The 26984-nt window shown below is 44.8% G+C and overlaps 1 protein-coding gene and 1 long non-coding RNA gene across 3 annotated transcripts in view; one reads left to right on the top strand and one right to left on the bottom strand.

Moving 5' to 3' along the window:
• Positions 1 to 26984, bottom strand: part of adck1 (aarF domain containing kinase 1) — a 512025-nt gene that overhangs the window by 230691 nt on the left and 254350 nt on the right. For both annotated transcript variants that reach the window (XM_067992031.1, XM_067992032.1), the window contains one exon: positions 12432 to 12590. In XM_067992031.1, coding sequence (XP_067848132.1) covers positions 12432 to 12590 — 159 coding nt within the window. The remainder of the gene's footprint in view (positions 1 to 12431; positions 12591 to 26984) is intronic.
• On the top strand, positions 174 to 22923 carry LOC137326703 (uncharacterized). The gene is made up of 3 exons (XR_010964258.1): positions 174 to 262; positions 5801 to 5950; positions 21596 to 22923. It is a non-coding gene; the product is annotated as an uncharacterized lncRNA (long non-coding RNA).

Genomic DNA, 26984 nt, shown 5'->3' with positions numbered 1-26984 from the left:
CCTCTCCGAGTGAGCGTGCCAATTAGTGCTGAATTATTCATGACTTTATGCTGTGAACCTCCGGTGAACTTGTTTGGAGAATCAGCTGTACAACTGACCCACATTAACTAGGTTATTGTTTAACAAAGTTACATCTCTGTGAGTGTCATATTCATAATTTGTTCTGCAATCCCGAGAGCCAGTCAGTGAGGGGCGTTCAAACTGCAGCCCTAGGGGAACATTGGACCCTTGAGCCGTGGTACATTAAGCCCTAGGGGCCCAGGTAACTTTGTTCTATTTGTGCTTGTACTTCTTGTCCGCTGGTTTGTCATGTTTGAAATTTGTGGGCCTTTTGAGGTTTTTCAAAAGGGGCTGTATTTAGCATTGTTGCCTCATTAGTGGATAAATCCTGAACCAGAGTCCCAAGATCAGCTGGCATCAGTAACTTGAGGTCGATGTCAGTGAGTGGAAACGTAGATTTAAACTTTATATGCGGCACCCAGTAGCTGAAGAATACACAGCTAAACTGGCCACAAAGACAAAAACAACTTGGAGGCCCGGTCCTAGAAGAACCACAGAGGATAATTACGATGGCGTTATCATTGCATTGACTGTGTCATTGAATTGACTTAAATCCTCAAGGTTACAACTTCCATTCCCAGTACAGTGTACCATGTTCAAAATTAATCAAGAACCTGATATGGGATGTTGCTTACCAAGTTTGACCAAGCACATCACAACTACTGAGGTATCACTGCAGTGTCTGTAAATGCACTGATCGCTTCCAGGAAACCAATTTCAAGAAGGGTCCACTAATTGAAGAAAAGAAGTCACCTATCAACATTGGGATTGAAGCCAATGGATTTTCCTGCCCGATATGGTCGCAGGTCATGGCTGCTCCTTATAGTATTGCCCACATTACAATAATGGTGCCTACGTCACCATCGGCTCAGTTAGTAGCACTCTCATCTCTGAGTCAGAAGACCGTGGGATCAAGTCCCATTCCAGAGATTTGAGCACTTAATCTAGACTGACATTTCAGTGCAGTACTGAGGGAGTGCTGCACTGTCGAACGTATCGTCTTTCCGATGACACGTTAAACTGAGACTGTCTGCCCTCTCGGGTGGATCCCATGGCACTATTTGAAGAAGAGCATGGGAGTTATTCCCAGTGTCATGGGAGTTATTCCCAGTGTCATGGCCAATATTTACCCCTCACCCAACGTCACTAAAACAGATGATCTGGTCATTTACCTCATTGCTATTTGTGGGACTTTGCTGCGTGCAAATTGGCTGTTTGTTTCCTACATTGCAACAGTGACTACACTTCAAAAGAACTTCATTGGCTGTGAAGTACTTTGAAAGGCACTATATAAATGAAAGTTAGAAGGTGGAACTTGCTACCGCATGGAGTAGTTGAGGCAAATAGCATAGATGCCTTTAAGGGAAAGCTAGATAAGTACATGATGGAGAAAGGAATAGAAGGATATGCTGATAGGGTTAGATGAAGTAGGGTAGGAGGAGGGTTGTGTGCATCATAAACATTGGCATGGACCAGTTGGGATGAGTAGCCTGTTTCTGTGCTGTAAATTCTAAGTAAGTTCTTTCTTTTCTTTCTACAGACTGCACACCCAAAACAGATGTGCTGATCTGTGCCTGGCTGACAAACTAAACTTTTAAACCCTCCCCTAGATTATTCATCATATTTTCACAGTTACTACGAGCAGCATTGGAACTGAATGGCACTTAGACAGATCTAACATTTCTGTAGCACTGTGCAAGCCAGAGTAGTCTGAGAAGGAACAACACAGAGGGAAAGAGAAAGATGTAAATGAAATGGGCTTGTGTGGAAGAAATCTGTGGCTACAATCAACTATATTTCAAGTTTGGTTACCCCTTCATAAAAAGACCAAATATTTATTAGTCTGGTGATGTTAACCTTCTCCCTACACTCTAACCAACCCGAGTTGATTAGTTATATCAGAAGGGGCAAAAGTTGGCTTCAGGTGAACTGGAATGGCAGTAATTCTGACTGCACAGATCTTTAAGGGCACAGCAATATTTCAGCTGCTGTATGGAGCTGACATCCACAGTCCTACTAGTATTAGGTCCTTTAAAAAGGACAGCATGTACTTACAGGGAGGGTTCTAATCCTCCCTAGAAATACATGCCGATTCCCCTGCCAGAACGGAGTTCCGATGGAGAGTCTCCAAACCTAAGCCGCCTCCCACCACTACCCCCCCCCCCCCCCACCCCCAAACAACCCCCCTGCCAAAAGACATACCTATCCGAAATCGCCAGTATTACTTGCTGTAAAGAAAATAGGAGCTTCTATTAAGGTCTGAAGTTATTAAAGTCAGTGTAAAGGCCAGATGGCTCCAAAGTGCCTAAGAGAAAGATAAGGTGCCGTTGCTCGTATTTAAATCCTTTAATGGCCTCACCCCTTCCTATCTCTATAACCGCTCAAACTCTCTGACTCTGGCCTTTTGTGCATCCCCCTCACCCTTCACCCTTCACCCCACTACTTTTGGCCATGTCTTTAGCCAGCTAGGTCCTTTAGCACAGCATTCCCTTCCTAAACCCTTCCGCCTCTCCACCTCCCTATCCTCCTTTAAGACCCTCCTTAAAGCCCACGTCTTTGACCAAGGCTTTAGTAACCCCTCGAAATATCTCCGACTTTGGTTCAGCGCCCCCTTTTTTTTTATTACACCTCTGTGAAGTGCCTTTAGATGTTTTCTCTATGTTAAATGTAAGTTAATGTCCTTGTGGAAATGCATTTACAAGACTGAGCCTTGTGATGACATTGGCAATGACAGGCAGTAGACAAGAGGGTGACCATGGAGAGTTCTGATTCTGCTTGAGCTGCAATAACCATGAAGAGAATAGCACCCATTGTTTCATTTTACAGGCCCATGCTTAACAAAAAGAGATTGTATCTATTCATCGATCTCCTATTGTTAGAGACCTATTATAATTAGTTCATGGTCTTATGACATTGGGGGAGGCCAAACAGGATGTCATTGTTTGGCTAACCGGCAGAAAAGTTAAGATAAAGCAAAACCAGTGAAGGATTATATCCAGCATAGATAAGAGTTTTTCTAGTTAACCAGAATAGGGAAGGATGAGAGGCAGCTCATTTCAGAAACAATGAAGCAGAGATGTGGAGACGTTTTGCTACGTTAAAGGCGCTATATAAATGCAAGTTGTTGTTGATGCAGGGTGACTAGATTGAGGGTATATGAAGATCTGAATTTTTAAATCTCAATATAGATATGAACACATCTGCTAAACCTATTCAAGCAAAGTGCAATAGAAAGAGAGACTTGCATTTACATAGCACCTTTCACATCCTCAAACATCCCAAAGTGCTTCACAGAAAATGAATTACTTTCAAAGTGTATTCACTGTTGTTTTATAAGCAATTGTAAACAATTTTACAACACCAAGTTATAGTCCAGCAATTTTATTTTAAATTCACAAGCTTTCGGAGACTTCCTCCTTCCTCAGGTAAATGTTTTATAAGCAAGTGGAGAAGCCAATTTGCACAAAGCAAGGTCCCAATGACAGCAATGAGATGCATGATCAGTTCAGCTGCATTGACGGTGTTGGTTAGAACACTGGGAAAGCTCCCTTCTTTGAAAAACTGCCATGGGATCTTTTGAGCCCAGCAAAACAGGTAGATGAGGCTTAATGTCTCATCTGAAAGATGGCACCTGCGACAATAGAACATTCCCCACAGTACTGCATGGAAATGTCAACCTAGATTATGTGTTGAAGTCCTGAAGTGGGACTTGAACTCGCAACCATCTGATTCAGAGATGAGAGCACTACCACTGAGCCAAGGTAACACTCTCAGTAACTAAATGTTAGAGATCCCCATTATGTAATTATGTAAATCTATGAAATGTTTTTAATGCTAGATGCATTTGGTTTGAGAGTATATCTTCTTTTTTGTGGAGTTTTCTTACGGTGAAACATTGTATGCAACTCATACAATGGACTGACTGACAGAATTGTTAGGCTGATGTATTCCCCCATGCAAATATATATTAGAATCATAAAATCTTACAGCACAGAAGGACGCCATTCGGCCCACCGTGCCTTGAAGAAGCCGTACAATTTAGTCCCACACCCCAGCATTTTTCCCATAACCCTGCAAATTAGTCCTCTTCAAGCACATATCCAATTGCCTTTTGAAAGTTCCTTTGGAATCTGATTCCATCACCCTTTCAGGTAGTGCGTTCCAGATCTTAACAACCCATTGTGTGAAAAAAAATTCTCCTCATTTCTCCTCTAGTTCTTTTCCCAATTATTTTAAATCTGTGACCTCTGGTTACCGACCCATTTGCCAGAGAAAACAGTTTCTCCCTACTTGCTCTATCAAAACCCCTCATAATTTTGAATAATTCTATTAGGTCTCCCCCTAACCTCCTCTGCTCTAAGGAGAACAATCCCAGCTTCTTCAATCTCTCCACATAACTGAAGTCCCTCATCCCTGGTATCATCCTGGTAAACCTCCTCTGTACCCTCTCCAAGGCCTTGACATTATTCCTAAAGTGCGGTGCCCAGAATTGTACACAATACTCCAGCAGAGGCCTAAACAGTGATTTGTAAAGGTTTAGCATGACTTGTTTTTGTATCCAATGCGCCTTTTTAGAAAGCCAAATATCCCATATGCTTTCTTAACCACCTTATCACCTTGCCCTGCCACCGTCAAAGATTTGTGAATATGCACCCCCAAGTCCCTCTGTTCTTGTACCCCCTCAAAATACCATTTAGATTATACTGCCTCTCCATGTTGCTCCTCTCAAAGTGCATCACTTCACACTTAACCGCATTAAATAGCATCTGCCATGTGTCTGCCCATTTCACCAGTCTGTCCTGAAGTCTGCTACTATCCTCCTCACCACTTAATACGTTGCCAAGTTTTGTATCATCCGCAAACTTTGAAATTGTACTCCCTATACCCAAATCCAGGTCATTTATATATAAAAAAAAGCAACGGTCCTAACACTGACCCCTGGTGGACCCCACTGCATACTTCTCTCCAGTCAGAAAAACATCCATTCACCATGACTCTCTGCCTCCTCTCCCTTAGTCAATTACGTACCCAAGTTACCACCATCCCTTTAACACCATGTGTTCCTATTTTCCCAATAAGTCTGTTATGTGGTACTTTATCAACTGCCTTTTGAAAGTCCATATGTACAACATTTACTGCACTACCTTCATCGACCCTCTCTGTTACTTCATCAGGTTCGTCAGACACGATTTGCCTTTAACAAATCTGTGCTGGCTGTCCCGTATTAAACCACGCTTCTCCAAGTGAATTAATTTTGTCCTTGATGCTGGTCTCTGCACAAGAACTGCACAATTAGTTTCCCATTTCTAGACTAAGTATCAATTACTGAAATGAAAATTTTCACTGATGTGATCTTAGCCTCTGGGTTATTTTCCCTTTATTATTGACTCTATTTATTGCATAGAATCATACAGCACTGAAGGCAGCCATTCGGCCTATCGTGCCTTTGCTAGCTCTTTGGACGAGCTATACAATTAGTCCCACTCCTCAGCTCTTTCCCCACAGCCCTGCATGACGCAGAAATTAAAGGAAGGCATTTTCATCTCAATTTGAACTGGGCCAACCTATTTATTAAAGAATAGGGTCCAACTTTGTCACCTTGCAATAATAAACAATAAGTAAAACGGAAGGCTGTGTCCCCCACAGAAACTGAGCATTAAGGCAATGGTATGAAATTCCTTTCTCCACTATTCTGACAAAGTTAAAGCCTCCACTAAATTTTTTAAAAATTCATTCTCAGGATGTGAGCATCGCTGGCAAGACTGGCATTTATTGCCCATCCCTAATTACCCAGAGGAGGAGGCGATACAACTGAGTGGCTTGCTAGGCCATTTCTGAGAGCAATTAAGATTCAAGATGTGGGACTGGAGTCACGCATGGGCCAGACCGGGTAAGGAGGGCAGGTTTCCTTCCCTGAAGGACATTAATGAACCAGTTGGGTTTCTACTTTTTTTTTACTGATACCAGCTTTTTATTCCCAGATTTTTAAACCGAGTTCAGATTCACAAACTGCCATGGAGGGATTTGAACTCACGTTCCACTGGGTTATTATTCCAAGCCTCTGGATTATTAGTCCAGTAGCATAACCACTACACTACCATACCCTTCCCCAAAATAATGGACAAAGGAATCTCACACAAACACGCAGCACATTCATGATAGCACGATTTCCCCTCGTGTGTCACCCATCGTGACATCCATTACCTGCAATAAGATGCAAAGGTTCGATTTAATCGAGTATGATGACAGTTGGCGTACTCTACAAGGTTTTGAATAAATATGAGGTAGCAAACCACTTGTGTAACAAAATACAACTCTTTATTTAACAGAGATCAAAGGTAAGCAATTATGCTACTAACAATATATTAATTAAATCAGGGTAGCCAGTATTAAATCCCAATTATCTTGGCTGTTGCTGTCCAAGGACACAGTTCAATGACTGTGAATTCAATTTGGCTTTCCAATTGGCGCCTGTTAGGCTTTTATGATCTAATCATACTCAACGCTCTCAGCCAATTATCCACGCCAGAAGACAGGCAACCCACGTAAATTAGCAACACAGAGAAATCACATTCAGGCCTAATACAATTTCTTTCCTTTAAACAGTTGCTAACTAGTCCTAAACAATTACTAAACATTAGAGTTGTTTTTATTTGAAAACTGAATCTCTGCCACAACACCCCTTTACCAAGCTTATCAATGGAAGGCTACAGGGTCCAACGTCATGGAAACCTTTAATTAAGAAGGTTCCAGAACGATTCATCTTCTTTTACCCTTATCCAAACTCCACCTCGGTAAATGGACGGCTCCCTTAGGAGAATGAGTGTGCTAAGGGGAGTACATGAGGCAAAACAATGATCTATGGCGAGGACAGGCTTAATGGGCAGAGTAGGCTTTGCTCAATCCACGCTTTCCAGTGTTCTTATGATAGCTTAGGAGATCGAAGTTTGTCATTTGAACCAGCAATGCGAGTCTAACAGGACTAAGTTCTCCTCCGAACTAAACTTCCTTTTTACTATCTGGTTTCTCTTCCTCACCGTTCTCAGATCACAATCGGGTGTTCCAATAGACCGAGTCCCTCCTCCCTCATTTCCTGCACACCCAAAGGAACAAAACACACCAAGAAAAGCACAGAAGTAATTTAATTATTATGATAGTTTTGTAAAATGGTGAAGAAATATGCTTTCTAAGCTTGAACTCAAGCTAGTATACCTCATTAACTCCGCAAGTGCCTCATTCACAATTGAGAAACTAGTTCAGAGTGAGTTGCTAGAAAGATAGGTTAACATCACAACACTGAACTAATTTAACTAGATATTGGAATAGGAAAACAGGAGGGTCAGTATTCTGGATGAGACCAAATGGGCCTTTGTCGCCCGAACCTATCTTGTGAAATGTGTTGATGTCTGGTTTCATCCTCAAGAGGAAGGGAGGCTGGGGGTTCAATTGAAAATTTAAAAACTGAGATGGATAGATTTTTGTTATGCAAGGGTGTTAAGGGATATGGAGCCAAGGCAGGTAGATGGAGTTAAGATACAGATCAGCCATGATCTAATTGAACGGCGGAACAGGCTCCAGAGGCTGAATTGCCACCTCCTGTTCTTATGTCCCTACATCTCCGTGAAATATTTGGGCTACTAATGGATACTTCCCTGTCGATTTCACCATTTTCCCTTCTCATATTGTGTTTTTTTCTGTAAAATGGGGAATTCCCTTTGGGATGTACCAGTGCTTCCTTCACGGTCAGGCGTCTTGCTCCCGGGAGACAAGGAAAGAAAGGTACGGAAAATTTTGGGAAACAAGTGCCAAAACAAAAATCTGGCAAGCAAATCCCATATTCATGCATGCTGTTACAGAAAAAAAGAACTTGCATTCATATAGTGCCTTTCCCGACCTCGGGACATCTCAGAGCACCTCATAGCCTATGGAAATTAGATTTGAAGTGAAGTTTAATGCTGTTTCGCAGGCAAATATTTATTTTATATCTAAATATAGGGAAGTGACAGACACACCTAATCGACTTGTACCTCCAGTCAGGTCATTAAGGTTTTAATTCCCAATTTGAATGACAATTGTTTTCACTAATGTCCCTTAGTCTAGGTGAACTCCATCTATTATGCAGTGATTTCACATACACCATAGGATAGGGGTATTGACTGCTGCCTAATGTGGCACTAAACCAGGAGGTGCCGGGTTCCATCTCTAGTCTGTGCTGAGTTAGTCGATCTCGGCCTGGGCCACAGTTGCTATACTAGGGTTGGCTCTTGTCACCAGGATTAGGAAGGAGAAAGTGCGTGCGACTGAACGTCAGGTGAGGGCATGGTGGTGATGCCCTCCATGGTCAAATAGCCTGTTGACAGTCAATGCCTAGGTTTGAAGAATGGCCACTCTTGTGCAGCACTGGACGGCTGCCGGCGGATCCTGGCTTGTGGGTCTCAGGAGTGGTCGGCGAAATATCTGGAGAAAAAGAACCTGCAGTATCTCGCGTCGCGTCACCTGCACTGCAGATCATTGTTAGAACCTCAGCCAAATTGGACTTCAGCACAAGGTGGTTTCATAGAGCAAAAAAGGATGAGCACAAACTGAGCCAAGCCAGACCACAGAAGACAAGATCACAAGCTGACTCCTCGCCAACATTTATCATTGTGGATTAGCTGCTCTTTAAATTAAAGAAACACGACAAGGCTCATAATCCTTAGCTCATATGGAACAGAAACAAGAGTACTGCTCCGTATAATAGTAGCAGTTTGCGTGAAATCTCGCAAAGTGAATTGGTTAAGGTTTATGCCAATTAATGTCCCCATCTGCCAGGTTCTTAATTGGCTCATGTACCTGCATGTCTATGCTTAGCAACTGGGTAGAGGCACAAGATTAAAAATGCTAAATTTGAAAGAACCTGCTCAACAACACGCACATTCCTGGGGAGTTTGTCTTTCTGTAGCATCGATTCAATTTATCCTGACAAGCTTCCAAGTTCACTAAGATTATAACCGTGCAAGCTTCGGGAAGTCACTGCTGCTTGTGGTCCAACCTTTGCATCTGGGCAGCGATAAATTTGCTGCCCACTGCTGGAATCTGTCTCAAGCCCACCCGATTGTTTTTGTGTGAGTAACACTTTAAAGTTCCTTTTCTTCCCCTTCCCCCCCCTCCCCTTGCCTGAGAGGGATGGGGGGTGCGGGGGAGAGGCAAAGGTTACCCGCTCCCAGTCGTTCGTTAATTCTCCTCTGCAACCAGCCAACGGGAGGTGTACACCTGGCCTGGGGAGGTTGGGGAGGTTGTGTTGTTGGAGTTAGGGTACATTACTGCCACAGAGAAAAGGGCGCTTTACTCTACGTCCAACCAATGGATTGTTTTTCATTTGCTGTCAGGATGTGGGCGATGCTGACCAAGCCACATTTATTGCCCGTGTCTAGTTGTCCAGAGAACGTCATGGTGGGCCTTCCCCTTGGAATTGGAGTCACGTGTAGGCAAGGCAGGTAGCAGGTTCCCTTAGATTTTTTTTTATTGTTTTAAACAACCATCCAGCAGCTTTTTGTATGAGTATTTTGTTCTGGTGCTAGCATACAAAATTGCCAGATTTATCGAATTCAATGTTGGTATTTGAGCTCACGACCTCTGGGTTTCTGGTCCAGTGTTGCAACCACGACACTTCTATAGCCCATTGCTGGTCATCGTGGCAATGAAGACTATTCTATTTATTTTTAAATCTTTTCTCTAGAAAAGAGACGGCCGAGGGGTGACCTCATAGAGGTCTTCAAAATTCTGAAGGGGTTTGATAAGGTAGACGTAGAGAAGATATTTCCACTTGTGGGCGAGACTAAAACTATGGGCCATAAATTTAAGATAGTCACCAATAAATCCATTAGGGAATTCAGGAGAAACTTCTTTACTGAAAGAGTGATTAGAATGTGGAACTCGCTACCACAAGAAGTAGTTGAGGCGAATATCATAGATGCATTTAAGGTGAAGCTAGATAAGCACATGAGGGAGAAAGGAACAGAAGGATATGCAGATCAGATTAAATGAAGAGGAGTGGTAGGAGGCTCGTGTGGAGCTGGCATAGACCAGTTGGGCCGAATGCCCTGTTTCTGTGCTGTAGACTCCATATAATTCTATGTAATAAAATAATTGTCTTGGGTCGTCCTTAAGCTGTGGCGAATTAAGAACCATTACCAACAAGCCAGGGCATCAACCCTGGTTCAGTGAGGAGTGTAGAAGAGCATGCCAAGAGCAGCACCAGGCGTACCTAAAAATGAGGTACCAACCTGGTGAAGCTACAACTCAGGACTACATGCATGCTAAACTGCGGAAGCAACACGCTATAGACAGAGCTAAGTGATTGCACAACCAGCGGATCAGATCAAAGCTCTGCAGACCTGCCACATCCAGTCGTGGGTGGTGGTGGACAATTAAACAATTCACGGGAGGAGGAGGCTCTGCAAACATCTCCATCCTCAATGATGGCGGAGTCCAGCCTGTGGGTGCAAAAGACAACCATCTTCAGCCAGAAGTGCCGAGTGGATGATCCATCTCGGCCTCCTCCCGATAGCCCCACCATCACAGAAGCCAGTCTTCAGCCAATTCGATTCACTCCACGTGATATCAAGAAATGGCTGAGTGCACTGGATACAGCAAAGGCTATGGGCCCCGACAACATCCCGGCTGTAGTGCTGAAAACTTGTGCTCCAGAACTAGCCGCGCCTCTAGCCAAACTATTCCAGTAAAGCTACAACACTGGCATCTACCCGACAATGTGGAAAATTGCCCAGGTATGTCCTGTCCACAAAAAGCAGGACAAATCCAATCCGGCCAATTACCGCCCCATCAGTCTACTCTCAATCATCAGCAAAGTGATGGAAGGTGTCATCGACAGTACTATCTAGCGGCACTTGCTCACCAATAACCTGCTCACTGATGCTCAGTTTGGGTTCCGCCAGGACCACTCGGCTCCAGACCCCATTACAGCCTTGGTCCAAACGTGGACAAAAGAGCTGACTTCCAGAGGTGAGGTGAGAGTGACTGCCTTTGACATCAAGGCAGCATTTGACCAAGTGTGGCACCAAGGAGCCCTAGTAAAATTGAAGTCAATGGGAATCAGGGGGAAAACTCTCCAGTGGCTGGAGTCATACCTAGCACAAAGGAAGATGGTAGTGGTTGTTGGAGACCAATCATCTCAACCCCACGGCATTACTGCAGGAGTTCCTCAGGGCAGTGTCCTGGGCCCAACCATCTTCAGCTGCTTCATCAACGACCTTCCCTCCATCATAAGGTCAGAAATGGGGATGTTCGCTGATGATTGCAGAGTGTTCAGTTCCATTCGCAACCCCTCAAATAATGAAGCAGTCCGAGCCCGCATGCAGCAAGACCTGGACAACATCCAGGCTTGGGCTCATAAGTGGCAAGTAACATTCGCGCCAGACAAGTGCCAGGTAATGACCATCTCCAACAAGAGAGAGTCTAACCACCTCCCCTTGACATTCAACAGCATTACCATTGCCAAATCCCCCACCATCAACATCCTGGGGGTCACCATTGACCAGAAACTTAACTGGACCAGCCACATAAATACTGTGGCTACAAGAGTAGGTCAGAGGCATGGTATTCTGCGGCGAGTAACTCACCTCCTGACTCCCCAGAGCCTTTCCACCATCTACAAGGCACAAGTCAGGAGTGTGATGGAATACTCTCCACTTGCCTGGATGAGTGCAGCTCCAACAACACTCAAGAAGCTCAACACCATCCAAGATAAAGCAGCCCGCTTGATTGGCACCCCATCCACCAACCTAAACATTCACTCCCTTCACCACCGGCGCACAGTGGTTGCAGTGTGTACCATCCACAGGATGCACTGCAGCAACTCGCCAAGGCTTCTTCGACAGCACCTCCCAAACCCGCGACCTCTACCACCTAGAAGGACAAGGGCAGCAAGCACATGGGAACAGCACCACCTGCACGTTCCCCTCCAAGTCACACACCATCCCGACTTGGAAATATATCACAGTTCCTTCATGGTCGCTGGGTCAAAATCCTGGAACTCTCTTCCTAACAGCACTGTGGGAGAACCGTCACCACACGGACTGCAGCAGTTCAAGAAGGCGGCTCACCACCACCTTCTCAAGGGCAATTAGGGATGGGCAATAAATGTTGGCCTCGCCGGCGACGCCCACATCCCATGAATGAATTTTAAAAAAAGAGCGAGGAAGTCAATCATGTTACGTTGCAGCGTAAAGTGCAGAAAGTGTCGACACATGACTTTCTTGTCTACTATTATATCATCAAACTGGTGAATGTCTTATTTTCAAGGATCCAGTAATCTGGATCACTCCAAGTATCATTTTCTTTGCTTCTAAAGATTTAAAGTTTTTGTTTACCTCCATCAAAATGATGTCCTTGGCACATTGACTCTGCACTTTGGGATGCTGGACTTTGATTGCCACTGTCCTTCCATCATGCAACACCGCCTTGTGGACTTGGGCCCAGGATGCTGCACCCAGTGGCGTTTCTTCAAAGCTGACAAACAGCTGAGGAATCTGTGAAAATACAAGCAGTATATTTTGGTTGTCCATTGCTCTATGAAGCGATGTCGACCAGTCTGGTCTCTTCAGTTTTTAGAATTTTTAGGAACAGGAAAAATCTTCTGGGCCCAACAAATTTGCCCCTTTTCCGACAGATCAATCCCATTGAATCATAGAAAATTTACAGCTCAGAAGGAGGTCATTCGGCCCGTTGTGTCCGCGCCGGCCGAAAATGAGCCACCCAGCCTAATCCCACTTTCCAACACTTGGTCCAGAGCCTTGTAGGTCAGGTGCACATCCAGGTACTTTTTAAATGAGTTGAGGGTTTCTGCCTCTCCCATCCTTTCAGGCAGTGAGTTCCAGACCCCCACCACCCTCTGGGTGAAAAAAAAAATTCCTCAGCTCCCCTCTAATCCTTCTACCAACCACTTTAAATCTATGCCCCCTGGTTATTGACCTCTCTGCTAAGGGAAATAGGTCCTTCCTATCCATTCTATCTAAGCCCTTCATAATTTTATACACCTCAATTAAATCACCCCTCAGCCTCCTCTGTTCCAAAGAAAACAACCCCAGCCTATTAAATCTTTCCTCATAGCTAAAATTCTCCAGCCCTGGCAACATCCTCGTAAATCTCCTCTGTACCCTCTCTAGTGCAATTACATCTTTCCTGCATTGTGATGACCAGAACTGTGCGCAGGACTCAAGCGGTGGCCTAACCAGTGTTTTATACAATTCCAGCATAACCTCCCTGCTTTTATATTCTATGCCTCAGCTAATAAAGGAAAGTATTCCATATGCTTTCTTAACCACCTGATCTACCTATCCTGCTACCTTCAGGGATCTGTGGACATGCACCCCAAGGTCCCTCACTTCCTCTACACCCTTCAGTATCTTCCCATTTATTGTGTATTCCCTTGCCTTGTTTGCCTTCCCCAAATGCACTACCTCACACTTCTCTGGATTGAATTCCATTTACCACTTTTCTGCCCACCTGACCAGTCCATTGATATCTTCCTGCAGTCTACAGCTTTCCACCTCACCATCAACCACACAGCCAATTTTTGTATCATCTGCAAACTTCTTAATCATGCCCCCTACATTTAAGTCCAAATCATTAATATATATCACAAAAAGCAAGGGACCTAGTACTGAGCCCTGCTGAACCGCACAGGAAACAGCCTTCCAGTCACAAAAACACCCATCGACCATTACTCTTTGCTTCCTGCCACTGAGCCAATTTTGGATCCAACTTGCCACTTTCCCTTGGATCCCATGGGTTTGTACTTTTTTGACCAGTCTGCCATGTGGGACCTTGTCAAAAGCCTTGCTAAAATTCACATAGACTACATAAAATGCACTACCCTCATCGACCCTCCTTGTTACCTCCTCAAAAAATTCAACCATGTATCCATCTTCATACCAAGTGCTCTCAAACCCTCTCTCTCCAGGAACCATTTATACTGTCATTTTCAATAACCTTCTCTAACTTCATTCCAAAAGACCACCAGCCCCTCTACCTCTTTCTCCTCTTTTAAGATGCTTCTTAAAATCTATCTCTTTGACCAAGCTTTTAGTCACCTGTCCTAATATTTCTTTATGTGGCACGGTGTCAAATTTCATCTGATAACACTCCTGTGAATCGCCTTGGGATGTTTTACTATGTTAAAGGCCCTATAAAGATGCAATTTGTTGTTTTAGTCTTTGTGTAAAATTAACTTTCTTTTTTAAAAAATACACTTTCAACCACACCCCCCACCCCCAGCATTGTAAAGTATGGTGAACAATTTAAATCATTTTTATTCTTCCCGCCTTTTAGATACCCAGTATAATTACTTGAATGGCTGTCCTTGGGCCTTTTTTTAATGGTGCTCCGTAACGTACTACTGGAAGCTGTGACAGCACAACCAGTTCATTCTCCCTTCTTCTGAAGAATTACCATATTTTCAACATAGCAACTCCTGGAAGCCCAGCTGAAATACTGACCTCACATCTTATAACTCTCTGATGCACAAAGCACCACTGCCAATGAGGAAATATGTCTATCCTCAGATATAAATAACTTATTATGGGTCATGATACACTGACAATGAAAACACACGCAGAATATGGGTATATTCTTAACAATTTATATCTCAACAAAATCATATTTGTACATTATTTAAAAAATGTAACCTTAGTTTGCATTTGAACTTTCTAACATTAAATACAGATCTAAAACAAATTTTGTTCACAAATGTTCTTTTCAAGTCAAAGTTCAGAATGTGGGTGCTGCCAGCAAACCCATATTTATAGCCCGTTCCCAGTTGCCCTGATAAGGTGGTGGTGGGCCTTCTTTTTGAACCGCTACAGTCCCTGTGGTGACTGTGTTCCCACGATGGTGTTAGGTAGGGAATTCCAGTATTTTGACCCAGTGACGATGAGGGAAATAAGATATATGTCCAAATCAGGATGGTGTGCGACTTGGAGGGGAACATGGAGATGTTGGTGTTCTTACGATCTTGGTGTTCTGTCCTTCTTGCTGGTAGAGGTCTCCGGGCTGGGAGATGCTGTCAAAATAACTTTGGTGAGTTGCTGTAGTGCATGCAGTAGTATATACTACAACCACAAATTTGCCCCTTTTCTGACAGACCAATCCTATGTATCCATCTTCATACCAAGTTCCCTCAAATGCTCTCCCTCCAGGAAGCATTCATACCCTCAATTTCAATAACCTTCTCTAATTTAATTCCAAAAGTCGACTAGCCTTTGTGTAAAATGCCCCCCAATGCTAAGTGGACACTCAATGTCAAGGTTCATACATGAAGAACTGCCATTTGGGGCAGTTACCATGGAGATCATGGAACAGCATCACAGAAAGAGTCCCCAACCTTCATGAAAGCAGAGAAGGGGAAAGAAAACTGGGGAATGATGATCACAATCGCACCGTTCTACAGAATTAAATGTGTCTCTAAGAATATCCTGTTTAAATGTAATAATGAGAAAAAGATAAAGCAACAGAGTTGTGAAAACCACTAAGGAAAAGAAAAAAGCTGAGAACTGCTTTCATCCTCATCCTACTCCACTGGCACAAAGGCTTACTGGCACTGCTTAATGGTACCAACTGTGTTAATGGCACATGGCTTTGACTGAAATAGGAGCCTATATTTGTGTTTCTTTCACACGTGTGATGGGCTAATGCTTTTTCAGGTGATGTTCTCCAGGGTTTCTGACTGTGCTTTTATTTCCGCTGCAACATTTTTGACAGAGTGATCTATATAAAGTACAAGTACAGCACTTACAACAGGAACAATCCAGATGGCATGTACAGCACATCTGGTCTGCCGAGTGGGGCAGTAAAAGAAAAAGACATCAGGGTTGTTCGGAATACAGTGAGTGCTAATGATGGGACTGATAGAGAACTAGTAGAATGACCCTCAATGGGTTGAATGGTCTTTCCTCATCTCTGATATCCATGTTCATTTAACAAAACAACATAGTAAATTAAGTACATGCAGGGAATATTACTTAGAGAACCCTGGGGTTATTACATCGAGAATAATGGATGCAAAGGGTGTTACTACATAGGCAATAACAGATATCCGGGAGTGGTTGGATAGACCATAATGGATTGGGGGAAGTGGTTGTATTTTGCCAATAAGCCTTACTCAGACAGACCACAAAAATAACCAGTATTGGAAATGGAAATATCACACTGGTGCAGTGGTTGCAATGTTGGGGAAGCAGCTTTATTCTCCATGTGGTTTTTGCTGTCCCTGACCTGGGAGTGCCGAATAACGATACTTGACGCCAAGTCTGGAAAATGGGTTTGATTCCCCACCTTGATTAGCAGCAAAAAAAAAAGCATAGCCATATATAGGACTGGAAGCGACCATTGCACTAGTAATTGGACCAGTGACCCAGAGGTTGAGAGTTCAAATCCCACCATAGCAAGTTAGAAAATTGAATTCAATAAATCTGGTAATTTGTGGGCTGGCACCAGAAAAATTAAGTTTCCAGATTGATGTAAAAAACAACTGGTTCACTAATGTCCTTGACTTGCACCCAAAATAAAATCATTGGAAGGTACAGTACTGGAAGAGACCAGTCAGGGAAGGAAGCTAAAGGAGAGGCGAGAGTCACTGCCCTCGACATCAAGGCAGCATTCGACTGAGTGTAGCACCACGGAACCATGGCAAAACTGAAGTCAATGGGGGTCAGAGGGAAAAGCTTCCAGTGGTTGGAGTCACATCTAACACAAAGGAAGAGGGCTATTGTTGTTAGAGAGCAGTCATCACAACCCCAGGACATCACTGCAGGAGTTCCTTAGCAATGTGTTCTCAGCCTGACCATCTTCAGCTGTTTCATCAATGACCCATCCTGCATCACGATGTAAAAAGTGGGGCTGTTCACCGACAACTCCTCACTGTTCAGCTCCATTCACAATTCCTACAATATTGATCAAGAATGCACTGTCTAAAAAGGGTGGTGGAAGCAGATTCAATCGTAACTTTCAAAAGGGAATTGGATAAATAGTTGAAGGGGCGAAAATTGCAGGGCTATGTGGAAAGAGCAGGAGAGTGGGACTAATTGAATAGCCCTTTCAAAGAGCTGGCACAGGCACAATGGGCTGAATGGCCCTTTTCTGTGCTGTAAGATTCTATGCTTCTATAATGAAGCTGCCCAGGTCAGCCCATAGCAGGACATGCATGACATCCAGACTTGAATTGACAAGTGGCAGGCAACATTCACACCACATAAGTGCCAGGTAATGACCATCTCAAACAAGAGAAAGCCTAGCCATCTCCCCTTGACCTTCAACAGCATTACCATCATTGAGTCCCTCACCATCAACTTCTTGGAGGTCACTATTGATCAGCAGCTGAACTGGATCAGCCATATCAACACCATGGCTACAAAAGCAGGGCAGAGGCTGGGTACCCTGTGATGACAAGCTCACTTCCTGATCCCTCAAAGCCTCATCAGAAGTATGATGGAGCATTCACCACTCGCCTGGATGGGTGCAGTTGCAACAACACTCAAGAAGCTCGACACCATGCAAAAAAAAGAGAGGTTGACTTGATTGGTACCCCTGACACTCAATATCCACCACGTCCATCACCGGCACACCATGGCAAAAGTAGGTGCAATGAACAGGATGCACTGCAACACCTCATCAGCAATTTTCTTCGACAGCACCTCCCTCCACCACCCCCCCCCCCACCTCTACTACTGTAAAGACTAGATGCAGCAATGCATTGGGAACACCATCATCTCTGAGTTCCCCTCGAAGTCACACACCATCCTGGCTTGGACATATATCGTCGTTCCTTCATCGTCACCGAGTCGATATCCTGGAATTCCATACCTAACAGCACTGTGGGAGCACCATCACCACAAGAGCTGCAGCAGTTCAGGAAGAAGGCCCACTCCCACCTTCGCAGGGCAACGAGGGGCGTGCAACAATTGCAGTTCTGTCACCACTGCCCACGGCCCGAGAACAAAGAAAAAAATAACGCATCTCCTTTTCCCCAGTGTCAATATTCCCGCTGTATGCGCCTTTGTGCCAAATGTTTGTTGAGTGGGTCAAATTATAAATATATGCAGCAATTGATGAAAATAGAAGCCACTGAAATTACCCTGAGATGTGAGTGTACTGACACAGCATTCGTCTGAAATTCCTCCCTGTACTATTCTAATAGAGATGTTGACCAAGTTATGTAAACATATAAGGCAGGAGAGCGAGGGATTTCAGATGGATGTTAAATGTTTTTATGCATAATTTCAGGGCTATCGAGTTTAAGTTAAGGGAACACTGAGTCCATATTGTCTGTTGGTTTGACTCTGATTAGAATTACCAAAAGTAGAGAAAAAGGATATAAAAGATGCCCTTAAATCGAGAATACAAAGCCATTTTTATTAAAACACTAAAAGACCTGCAGCTAAATATTATATTTATGGTATTGTAATATGAAAAGGAAATGAAAACGGAAAGTCATTGCCAGAAAATAAATGTACTCCTTAGCTTCAGTCAATGAACCATCTTATCAATTCTGGGCAATGAATGTGAAAGTGACGTTTAAAATCCATCCCATATGGACAGGAGTGGGTCATTTCTCAATTGTGAATGTTTTTTTTTGTTCTTCCATTTTTGTGGGGAAAATGAATTTTATTAAGCTCTTGCAACTGCATTATGTCTGGCCCTGGGGGTACTGAACTTATTTGCACAGCTTGCAATACAGAAACCCTTTCTATCACAAACTCAGCGATTGCAAAAGATAAGCTCAGGAAAATGGGACCCATATAGCAATAACTGAGAAACATATTTCACATGTCATAAAACAAAGCAGGTCCATTACAGATAAATCACTTGAAGCAATAAAGGGAAGAGAGCTGTCTGACGTTAACTATTTGATTTAAAGGGGGATTGCTGTTTTCTGGTTAAAAAAAATACCTTGTAAGAAATTAGATCAAGTTTCTAAAGATGGGTGTATAGCATATGGATATAAGGTGGGACTTTCGTTGGACCATATTGCAGGAGATTGCATCACATAACTCCCACCTCCAACCACCCACCCCTCATGCTCCCGCCTTTGGTCAACCGATACATCAATCGGTCAACAATGGCGGTTACAATACCCACAATCCTCTGCACTCCAGAAACCACCCTATCCATCACCGTAGCCGCATGTACCAGGGCTGCATTGCATCCTGGGCTCATTACGGCCCTGCTGCTTTTGCTCGCAGGAGTGTCTGATTCATCTTTAATTCCGGGAGACACCAGGACAATCCGGGAGGGTTGGAGCAATCGCAATAAGAAACTGGGTAAAGAGGTCATTTAACCCATCAAGCTCACTCCTTCCACAGACTGTATACAATCTGCCCTATGATGGACTAATCCATTTAATCTCCAGGGGGAAAGTTCTGTATAAATACTCCACATCCCCAAACATAAACAAGCAAAACTCTAGAATATTCTTACATCCTCAAATCTTCACACTTCAATCCTGGAAGGCTGCTTTCCACAAGCATCATTTTTTTTTGGTCCTAGCAACACTGGAACCATTGTGTTCCCTGGAGCATTTGACTTATCTGTGTCTATACGTATACCTACAACCTTCATTCCTACTTCGAAACAGATAAAAGAAGGGAAGATTTGCATTTATATTGCGCCTTATCGTGTATCTGAGAGAATCTCAGAGTGCTTCACATATAATGAATTACTCTGATGTGCAGTGACTGTTGCGTGGGCAAACAGATATCCATCCATCTCGTTATTGAGGATTAATCAGCGCTGCAATAGTATTATTTACAACACAACCACCTCGTTCAAATGCATACTGTCCCTGCTCTCACTCCTTTTAAAATTTTGAGTCACATTTTAAAAAATAAATGTAATCGTTGAAAATTGAAAATGGTGCAATTCTAATTTGCAAACTGGTTTTTGTTTTAACCTCAATTTTTTTTCTGGCCAATTTTCTCCTCTTCCACGAGGCACTGACTCTTCACAGTAATATAGTTCCAGAGACAACATGGGTGTACTTCACACCCGTGTCTATTCTTCATGTGTGAGGGTTGTCATGATATTCGAAGGGGAGGGGCAAGCACAGTCAAGTCCAACCCTCTTCTCACCAACCTCCACACATGCAGACTTCTGGGCGGAGGTCACTGGTCAACCATCAGGACCAGAAAACTTGGTTTATTTTTGCCTTCCTAACTAAACAACAACTTGCATTTATATAGCGCCTTTAACGTAGTAAAAACGTCCCAAGGTGCTTCACAAGACATAAAGAGTCTGCAAAGGGATATAGACAGGTTAAATGAGTGGGCAAGTAGGTGGCAGATGGAGTATAATGTGGGGAAATGTGGGGTTATTCACTTTGGTAGGAAGAATAGAAAAACAGAATATTTTTTAAATGGTGAGAAACTATTAAATGTTGATGTTCAGAGGGATTTGGGTGTCCTTGAAACACAGAAAGTTAGCATGCATTACAGCAAGCAATTAGGAAGGCAAATGGTATGTTGACCTTTATTGCAAGGGGGTTGGAGTACAAGAGTAAGGAAGTCTTGCTGCAATTGTACAGGGCTTTGGTGAGACTACGCCTGGAGTACTGTGTACAGTTTTGGTCTCCTTACCTAAGGAAGGATATATTGCTTGGTGAGGGAACTTTGCAGATTGGAAAGTATTTGTAAATTTCAGGCTCCGAGCCAGACTAAAACAACGTGAAATGACATTCCAGAAAGGATTTTCCTGGCATTTGCCCTCTCGGCATTCCTAGTTTCTCGGGCACAAAGCTCAGGAAATAGGATAGCAAGGTCTCCATCCCTTTAACGTTGGCCCAGGATTTCATTGGCTTTCTTTGGGCGGGGTGGGGGGGGTCCGAAGCTTGGCCTGGACCTATGATAATGAGGCAGAAGGGGGTGTTCCCTGGCCTCCCGCTTCATTTCCCTGTTTGTCTGCTTGCTGGGTTCGCAAGGGCAGGCTTACCCAAAGAAGATGGTACTGCTGATCAGAGGGTCCAAGTGGGTCTCAGGGAGGCTGAAGACTTTCAGGTAGGGTGAAAAGTTCCCGTTTGCGCCTAAGGCGGAAACTGTACCCCCTTGTTCTTATCAATCTAACTCTTTTTTTATTCATTCATGGGATGTGGGCGTCGCTGGCGAGGCCAGCGTTTATTGCCCATCCCTAATTGCCCTTGAGAAGGTGATCGTGAGCCGCCTTCTTGAACCGCTGCAGTCCGTGTGGTGAAGGTTCTCCAACAGTCTGTTAGGGAGAGAGTTCCAGGATTTTGACCCAGCGACGATGAAGGAACGGCGATGTATTTCCAAGTCGGGATGGTGTGTAACTTGGAGGGGAACGTGCAGGTGGTGTTGTTCCCATGTGCCTGCTGCCCTCGTCTTTCTAAGTGGTAGAGGTCGTGGGTTTGGGAGGTGCTGTCGAAGAAGCCTTGGCGAGTTGCATTACCACAGTGGACGGTTTGCGGTTGATACCTCTATCAGTTGATCCTGTTTTACATTATTTTAACTGAATCTATTTTAATTCACAGGGAGAAGTTGTAAATTAATTCCAGCAGCAATCCTGAAGGTGTTTTTACACTAGTCCAGTGCCATTTATTCCTGACATGTAGGTCTTCCATAATCAGTATTCCTGATAAATTTATACTTATCGAACTTCGCAGGACAAACCACAACGGAGGCCCACCTTTTTAATAGGCCGCTGTCGAACAGTCTCTCTACCTCGCTGTCCCTCCAGGAGCCACGTAGGTGCACAAGGCTGGTTCGGTGCAGAGTATGCTTACCTTAATGACACAAAAGCATCGTGACACAAGGACGCTAGGGGGGCACCATTGACCAGAAGCGTAACTGAACCGACCATATCAACACCGTGGCTACAGGTGCAGAGCCCAGAGGCTGGGTACTCTGTGAGCAGTGGATCACCTCTTGACCACTCAAAGACTGTCCACCATTTACAAGGCTCAAGGCAGGAGTGTGATGGAATACTCGCCTGGATGGGTGCAGTCACAACACTCAAGAAGCTCGGCACCACGCAGGTCAGGGCAGTCAACTTGATGAGCGTCCCTTTTACTGGACAATATTCACTCTCTCCATCACCGGCGCACTCTGGCTACAGTGCATAGGATCCACAGAATGCACCGCAACTTACTTCAACAGCCCCAGGGCCTCTATTACCAAGGACCAGACCAGCGAGATCATGGGAACACCATTATCTCCAAGTTCCCCTCCAAGTCACGCACCTGACTTAGGCATAAACCAGCTGGGTAAAAATCCTGGAATTCTCTACCTAGCACCATCACAGGAGCACCATCAGCACAAGGACTATCAAGGAAAAGGCAGATCATTACCTTCTCAGGACAACTAGGGTGGGGCAATAAATGCGACCTTTCCAGCGTCACCCATATCTCAAGAACAAAACATTATTTTTTCCCCAACTGTTCTCTTTAAAGACCGTACTTGTGACAATGTGACAAGCACGGTCCCTGCAGTCTCCTGTGTTCTCCGGGAAATGAGGCAAGATTTGAGCCCTCTGGCCCCGCAGTCCAACAATCAATCAACCGAACTAACCGGCGTTCACTTTTAACACAGAGGAGCCCCAAGAAAATGGGATCATAGCCAAAGATGCAACGAATAACGCAGAGCTTTGGCTTTGGGTCAATAAATGTTACCACTTGCAGAGAGTCTCTGGGCTGAACCTGGAGTGCTGACCGCTCTCATCACAATATAATGACTTGACTGTGACGGTAATGCTCATTCAAACTATAAATGTTGGAGAATTACAGTACGGAGTGACACTATGCATTGTAACAGCTTAAACTGACACCGGAGAATTTATCAGAGTATTAAAGTGAGAGGCCTGTTATCGAGAGGGTGATTTATATAGTTTCTCTATTAGTGAAGGCACCATAAATAATACTTCAAAGGATGTAGTACATCAGAGAGCATTAAAGTGAAGGGTTACTGTCTACAGTAGATCATTGGGGCTCCTAAAGTAAGGATACAAAGGCCTTTCTGTGTTCTCCTCAAAATCCAACAATCCAATTTGCTATTTTTTTTTCTCAATTTCCTGTCCCCTTCTCCTCTTCTCCTTAAGTCACTAACTCTTGTTGGCGAATGACCGACCCTCGCTGGCTAATGACCGACCCTCGCTGGCTAATGGCCGACCCTCGCTGGCTAATGATTGACCCTCGCTGGCGAATGACCGACCCTCGCTGGCGAATGACCGACCCTCGCTGGCGAATGATTGACCCTCGCTGGCGAATGATTGACCCTCGCTGGCGAATGACCGACCCTCGCTGGCGAATGATTGACCCTCGCTGGCTAAGGACCGACCCTCGCTGGCTAATGATTGACCCTCGCTGGCGAATGACCGACCCTCGCTGGCGAATGACCGACCCTCGCTGGCGAATGATTGACCCTCGCTGGCGAATGATTGACCCTCGCTGGCGAATGACCGACCCTCGCTGGCGAATGATTGACCCTCGCTGGCTAAGGACCGACCCTCGCTGGCTAATGATTGACCCTCGCTGGCTAATGATTGACCCTCGCTGGCGAATGGCCGACCCTTGCTGGCGAATGACCGACCCTTGCTGGCTAATGACCGACCCTTGCTGGCTAATGACCGACCCTTGCTGGCGAATGATTGACCCTCGCTGCCCAATGATTGACCCTCGCTGGCGAATGATTGACCCTTGCTGGCGAATGACCGACCCTTGCTGGCTAATGATTGACCCTCGCTGGCTAATGACCGACCCTCGCTGGCTAATGATTGACCCTCGCTGGCTAATGATTGACCCTCGCTGGCGAATGACCGACCCTTGCTGGCTAATGACCGACCCTCGCTGGCGAATGATTGACCCTCGCTGGCTAATGATTGACCCTCGCTGGCTAATGACCGACCCTCGCTGGCTAATGATTGACCCTCGCTGGCGAATGACCGACCCTCGCTGGCGAATGATTGACCCTCGCTGCCCAATGATTGACCCTTGCTGGCGAATGATTGACCCTTGCTGGCGAATGACCGACCCTTGCTGGCTAATGACCGACCCTCGCTGGCTAATGACCGACCCTCGCTGGCTAATGACCGACCCTCGCTGGCTAATGACCGACCCTCGCTGGCTAATGATTGACCCTCGCTGGCTAATGACCGACCCTCGCTGGCTAATGATTGACCCTCGCTGGCGAATGATTGACCCTCGCTGGCGAATGACCGACCCTCGCTGGCTAATGATTGACCCTCGCTGGCTAATGATTGACCCTCGCTGGCTAATGATTGACCCTCGCTGGCGAATGACCGACCCTCGCTGGCGAATGACCGACCCTCGCTGGCTAATGATTGACCCTCGCTGGCTAATGATTGACCCTTGCTGGCGAATGGTTCAATGGACACCTACCAAGCCTCACTTCTTACCCAAGTAGCTTTTCTTCATCAGTGAACCTGGACTGCCCGAGTGTGGGCAGGCCACAAAACCACGGAAGACACCACACCAATCCTGAGCTCACCCCAAAGTTTACAAAGGTGTTGTTTCCGACAGGGATCACTGGGTATGGACGAGGAACAAGAACCTTGCTTGATTGTCCATATCCATAACCCATGTGTGCTGAAATCACTGCAGCACTCCAACTGAGATCTGCTAACTCAGCGCAGTCTGGGAATGAACTGGAGTTCCTCCTGCCAAAGTGGCTCCGTCATTGTTGACTAATCACAGCAATCAATCTTTATCAATTAGTCTACAACAGACCCAGACATGACACGAAGAAAACTCCAATGGTGGAGAGCTTGGTGAACCATAGGTCCAAAGTCACCCGTCCCTCCCAAGCATGTTACACTTACCACATGTCATGTCTCAAATTACTCATATGCTGTATCCTAAAATATTATTGCCTGAAAGAAATCATTCTAATTTGCAGTTGAATGAATCAATACTAAGAGCTTCCACCGTCTCTGTAGGGAGCCCGTTCCATAGATTGACCACTCGCTCACTGAATATTATTTTCGCAGATTAGTTTTGAATTTACACCCCACCCCCCCACCTTCAAGCGCAGGCCGTATCCTCTGGTTCTAACGCTCTGGACAAGGTGAAATAGCTTGTCATGGCCCACATTATCGAGTCCTTTTAGAATCCTAAAACCTGGGGCCCCACCTGTCGGTGCGGCTCTGTTCCACACTGGGTGCTGTGTTCACCCAACTGAACTACCGAGGCACTCGAGAAATTTCCATTTCATTTCGGTGCATTACCAGGCATTCTGGCTCCACCACCAATAAGGATAGGTTCCTGGCTTCTATTGTAAGATTTATTAACTTCCGATTTCTGCAGAAAGATTCCGTGGCACAAAATAATGGTCTGACTTGTACTATCTGGAGGATATTACAGTTCCTTCGACTTAAACAAACACAGCTTCAGCAAAGAACAGAGCGAGGGAGAAATCCATAAATCACAAGCAGGCATTGGAAAAGTATCAGTCAGCTTTAGGAAATCTCTCTCCCAGCCTGCAGCTCAGGCCCGTGTACGCATCTAAAACACAGGAGGAATACCGCCGGAATTGTTTGAGGATTCAAGCTGAGAGACAGCAGGATCAGGGGGTTAATTTCTGGGGTCTCAACCGTTCTCTATGTTACCTCCACTCATGTCAGGATGAGAGGACAGCTTAACATTTTCAAAGGGGTAACGTGTTATCTGTAGTGAAGTGATATTTCCCTACTGGCGAAAGACAGGAGGGCTGGCGTGAAAGGAATGCTGGAACCGAAGTTCAGTTGAACTGTCTGAACCTGCAATCATTTTCGAGATCTAACTTCTGAGGAGCGGCTTGGCAGGGTCTGGACGCAGGGACCAATGAGGAGTGCCACATCTTGTCCTGCTCGAAACATAAGAACATAAGAAATAGGAGCAGGAGTAGGCCAATCGGCCCCTCGAGCCTGCTCCGCCATTCAATAAGATCATGGCTGATCTGATCCTAACCTCAAATCTAAATTCATGTCCAATTTCCTGCCCGCTCCCCGTAACCCCTAATTCCCTTTACTTCTAGGAAACTGTCGATTTCTGTTTTAAATTTATTTAATGATGTAGCTTCCACAGCTTCCTGGGGCAGCAAATTCCACAGACCTACTACCCTCTGAGTGAAGAAGTTTCTCCTCATCTCAGTTTTGAAAGAGCAGCCCCTTATTCTAAGATTATGCCCCCTAGTTCTAGTTTCACCCATCCTTGGGAACATCCTTACCGCATCCACCCGATCAAGCCCCTTCACAATCTTATATGTTTCAATAAGATCGCCTCTCATTCTTATGAACTCCAATGAGTAGAGTCCCAATCTACTCAACCTCTCCTCATATGTTCACCCCCTCATCCCCGGGATTAACCGAGTGAACCTTCTTTGTACTGCCTCGAGAGCAAGTATGTCTTGCTATACTTGCTTAACTATACTTTCCAATACTTAAATATGCTTTTTATTCACATGTACCTCAAGACAGGAATTCTAAAGACTGATTTTTTTTGAAACAAACAAAATTACTTAGATTGGGCGGTAAGAAAGAAAGACTTACATTTCTATAGCGCCTTTCACAACCTCAGGGTGTTCCAAAGCACTTTACAGCCAATGAAGTACTTTTTGAAGTGTAGTCACCGTTTGTAATGTAGGAAACACGGCAGCCAATTTGCAAACAGCAAGCTCCCACAAACAGCAATGAGATAATGACCAGATAATCTAATTTTAGTGATATTGGTTGAGGGATAAATATTGGCCAGGACACCGGGGAAAACTCCCCTCTCCCCTTCTTCAAAATAGTGCCGTGGGATCTTTTACGTCCACCTGAGAGGGCAGACCGGGGCCTCGGTTTAATGTCTCATCCGAAAGACGGCACCTCTGACAATACACTGGAGCTCCGGCCTGGATTTTGTGCTCAAGTCTCTGGAGTGGGACCTG

Source organism: Heptranchias perlo, chromosome 10 (genome assembly GCF_035084215.1).
Source record: "Heptranchias perlo isolate sHepPer1 chromosome 10, sHepPer1.hap1, whole genome shotgun sequence".
Classification (NCBI taxonomy): Eukaryota; Metazoa; Chordata; class Chondrichthyes; order Hexanchiformes; family Hexanchidae; genus Heptranchias; species Heptranchias perlo.
Note: the sequence above shows the minus strand (reverse complement) of the source record. Positions and strands in the feature narration are given on the sequence as shown.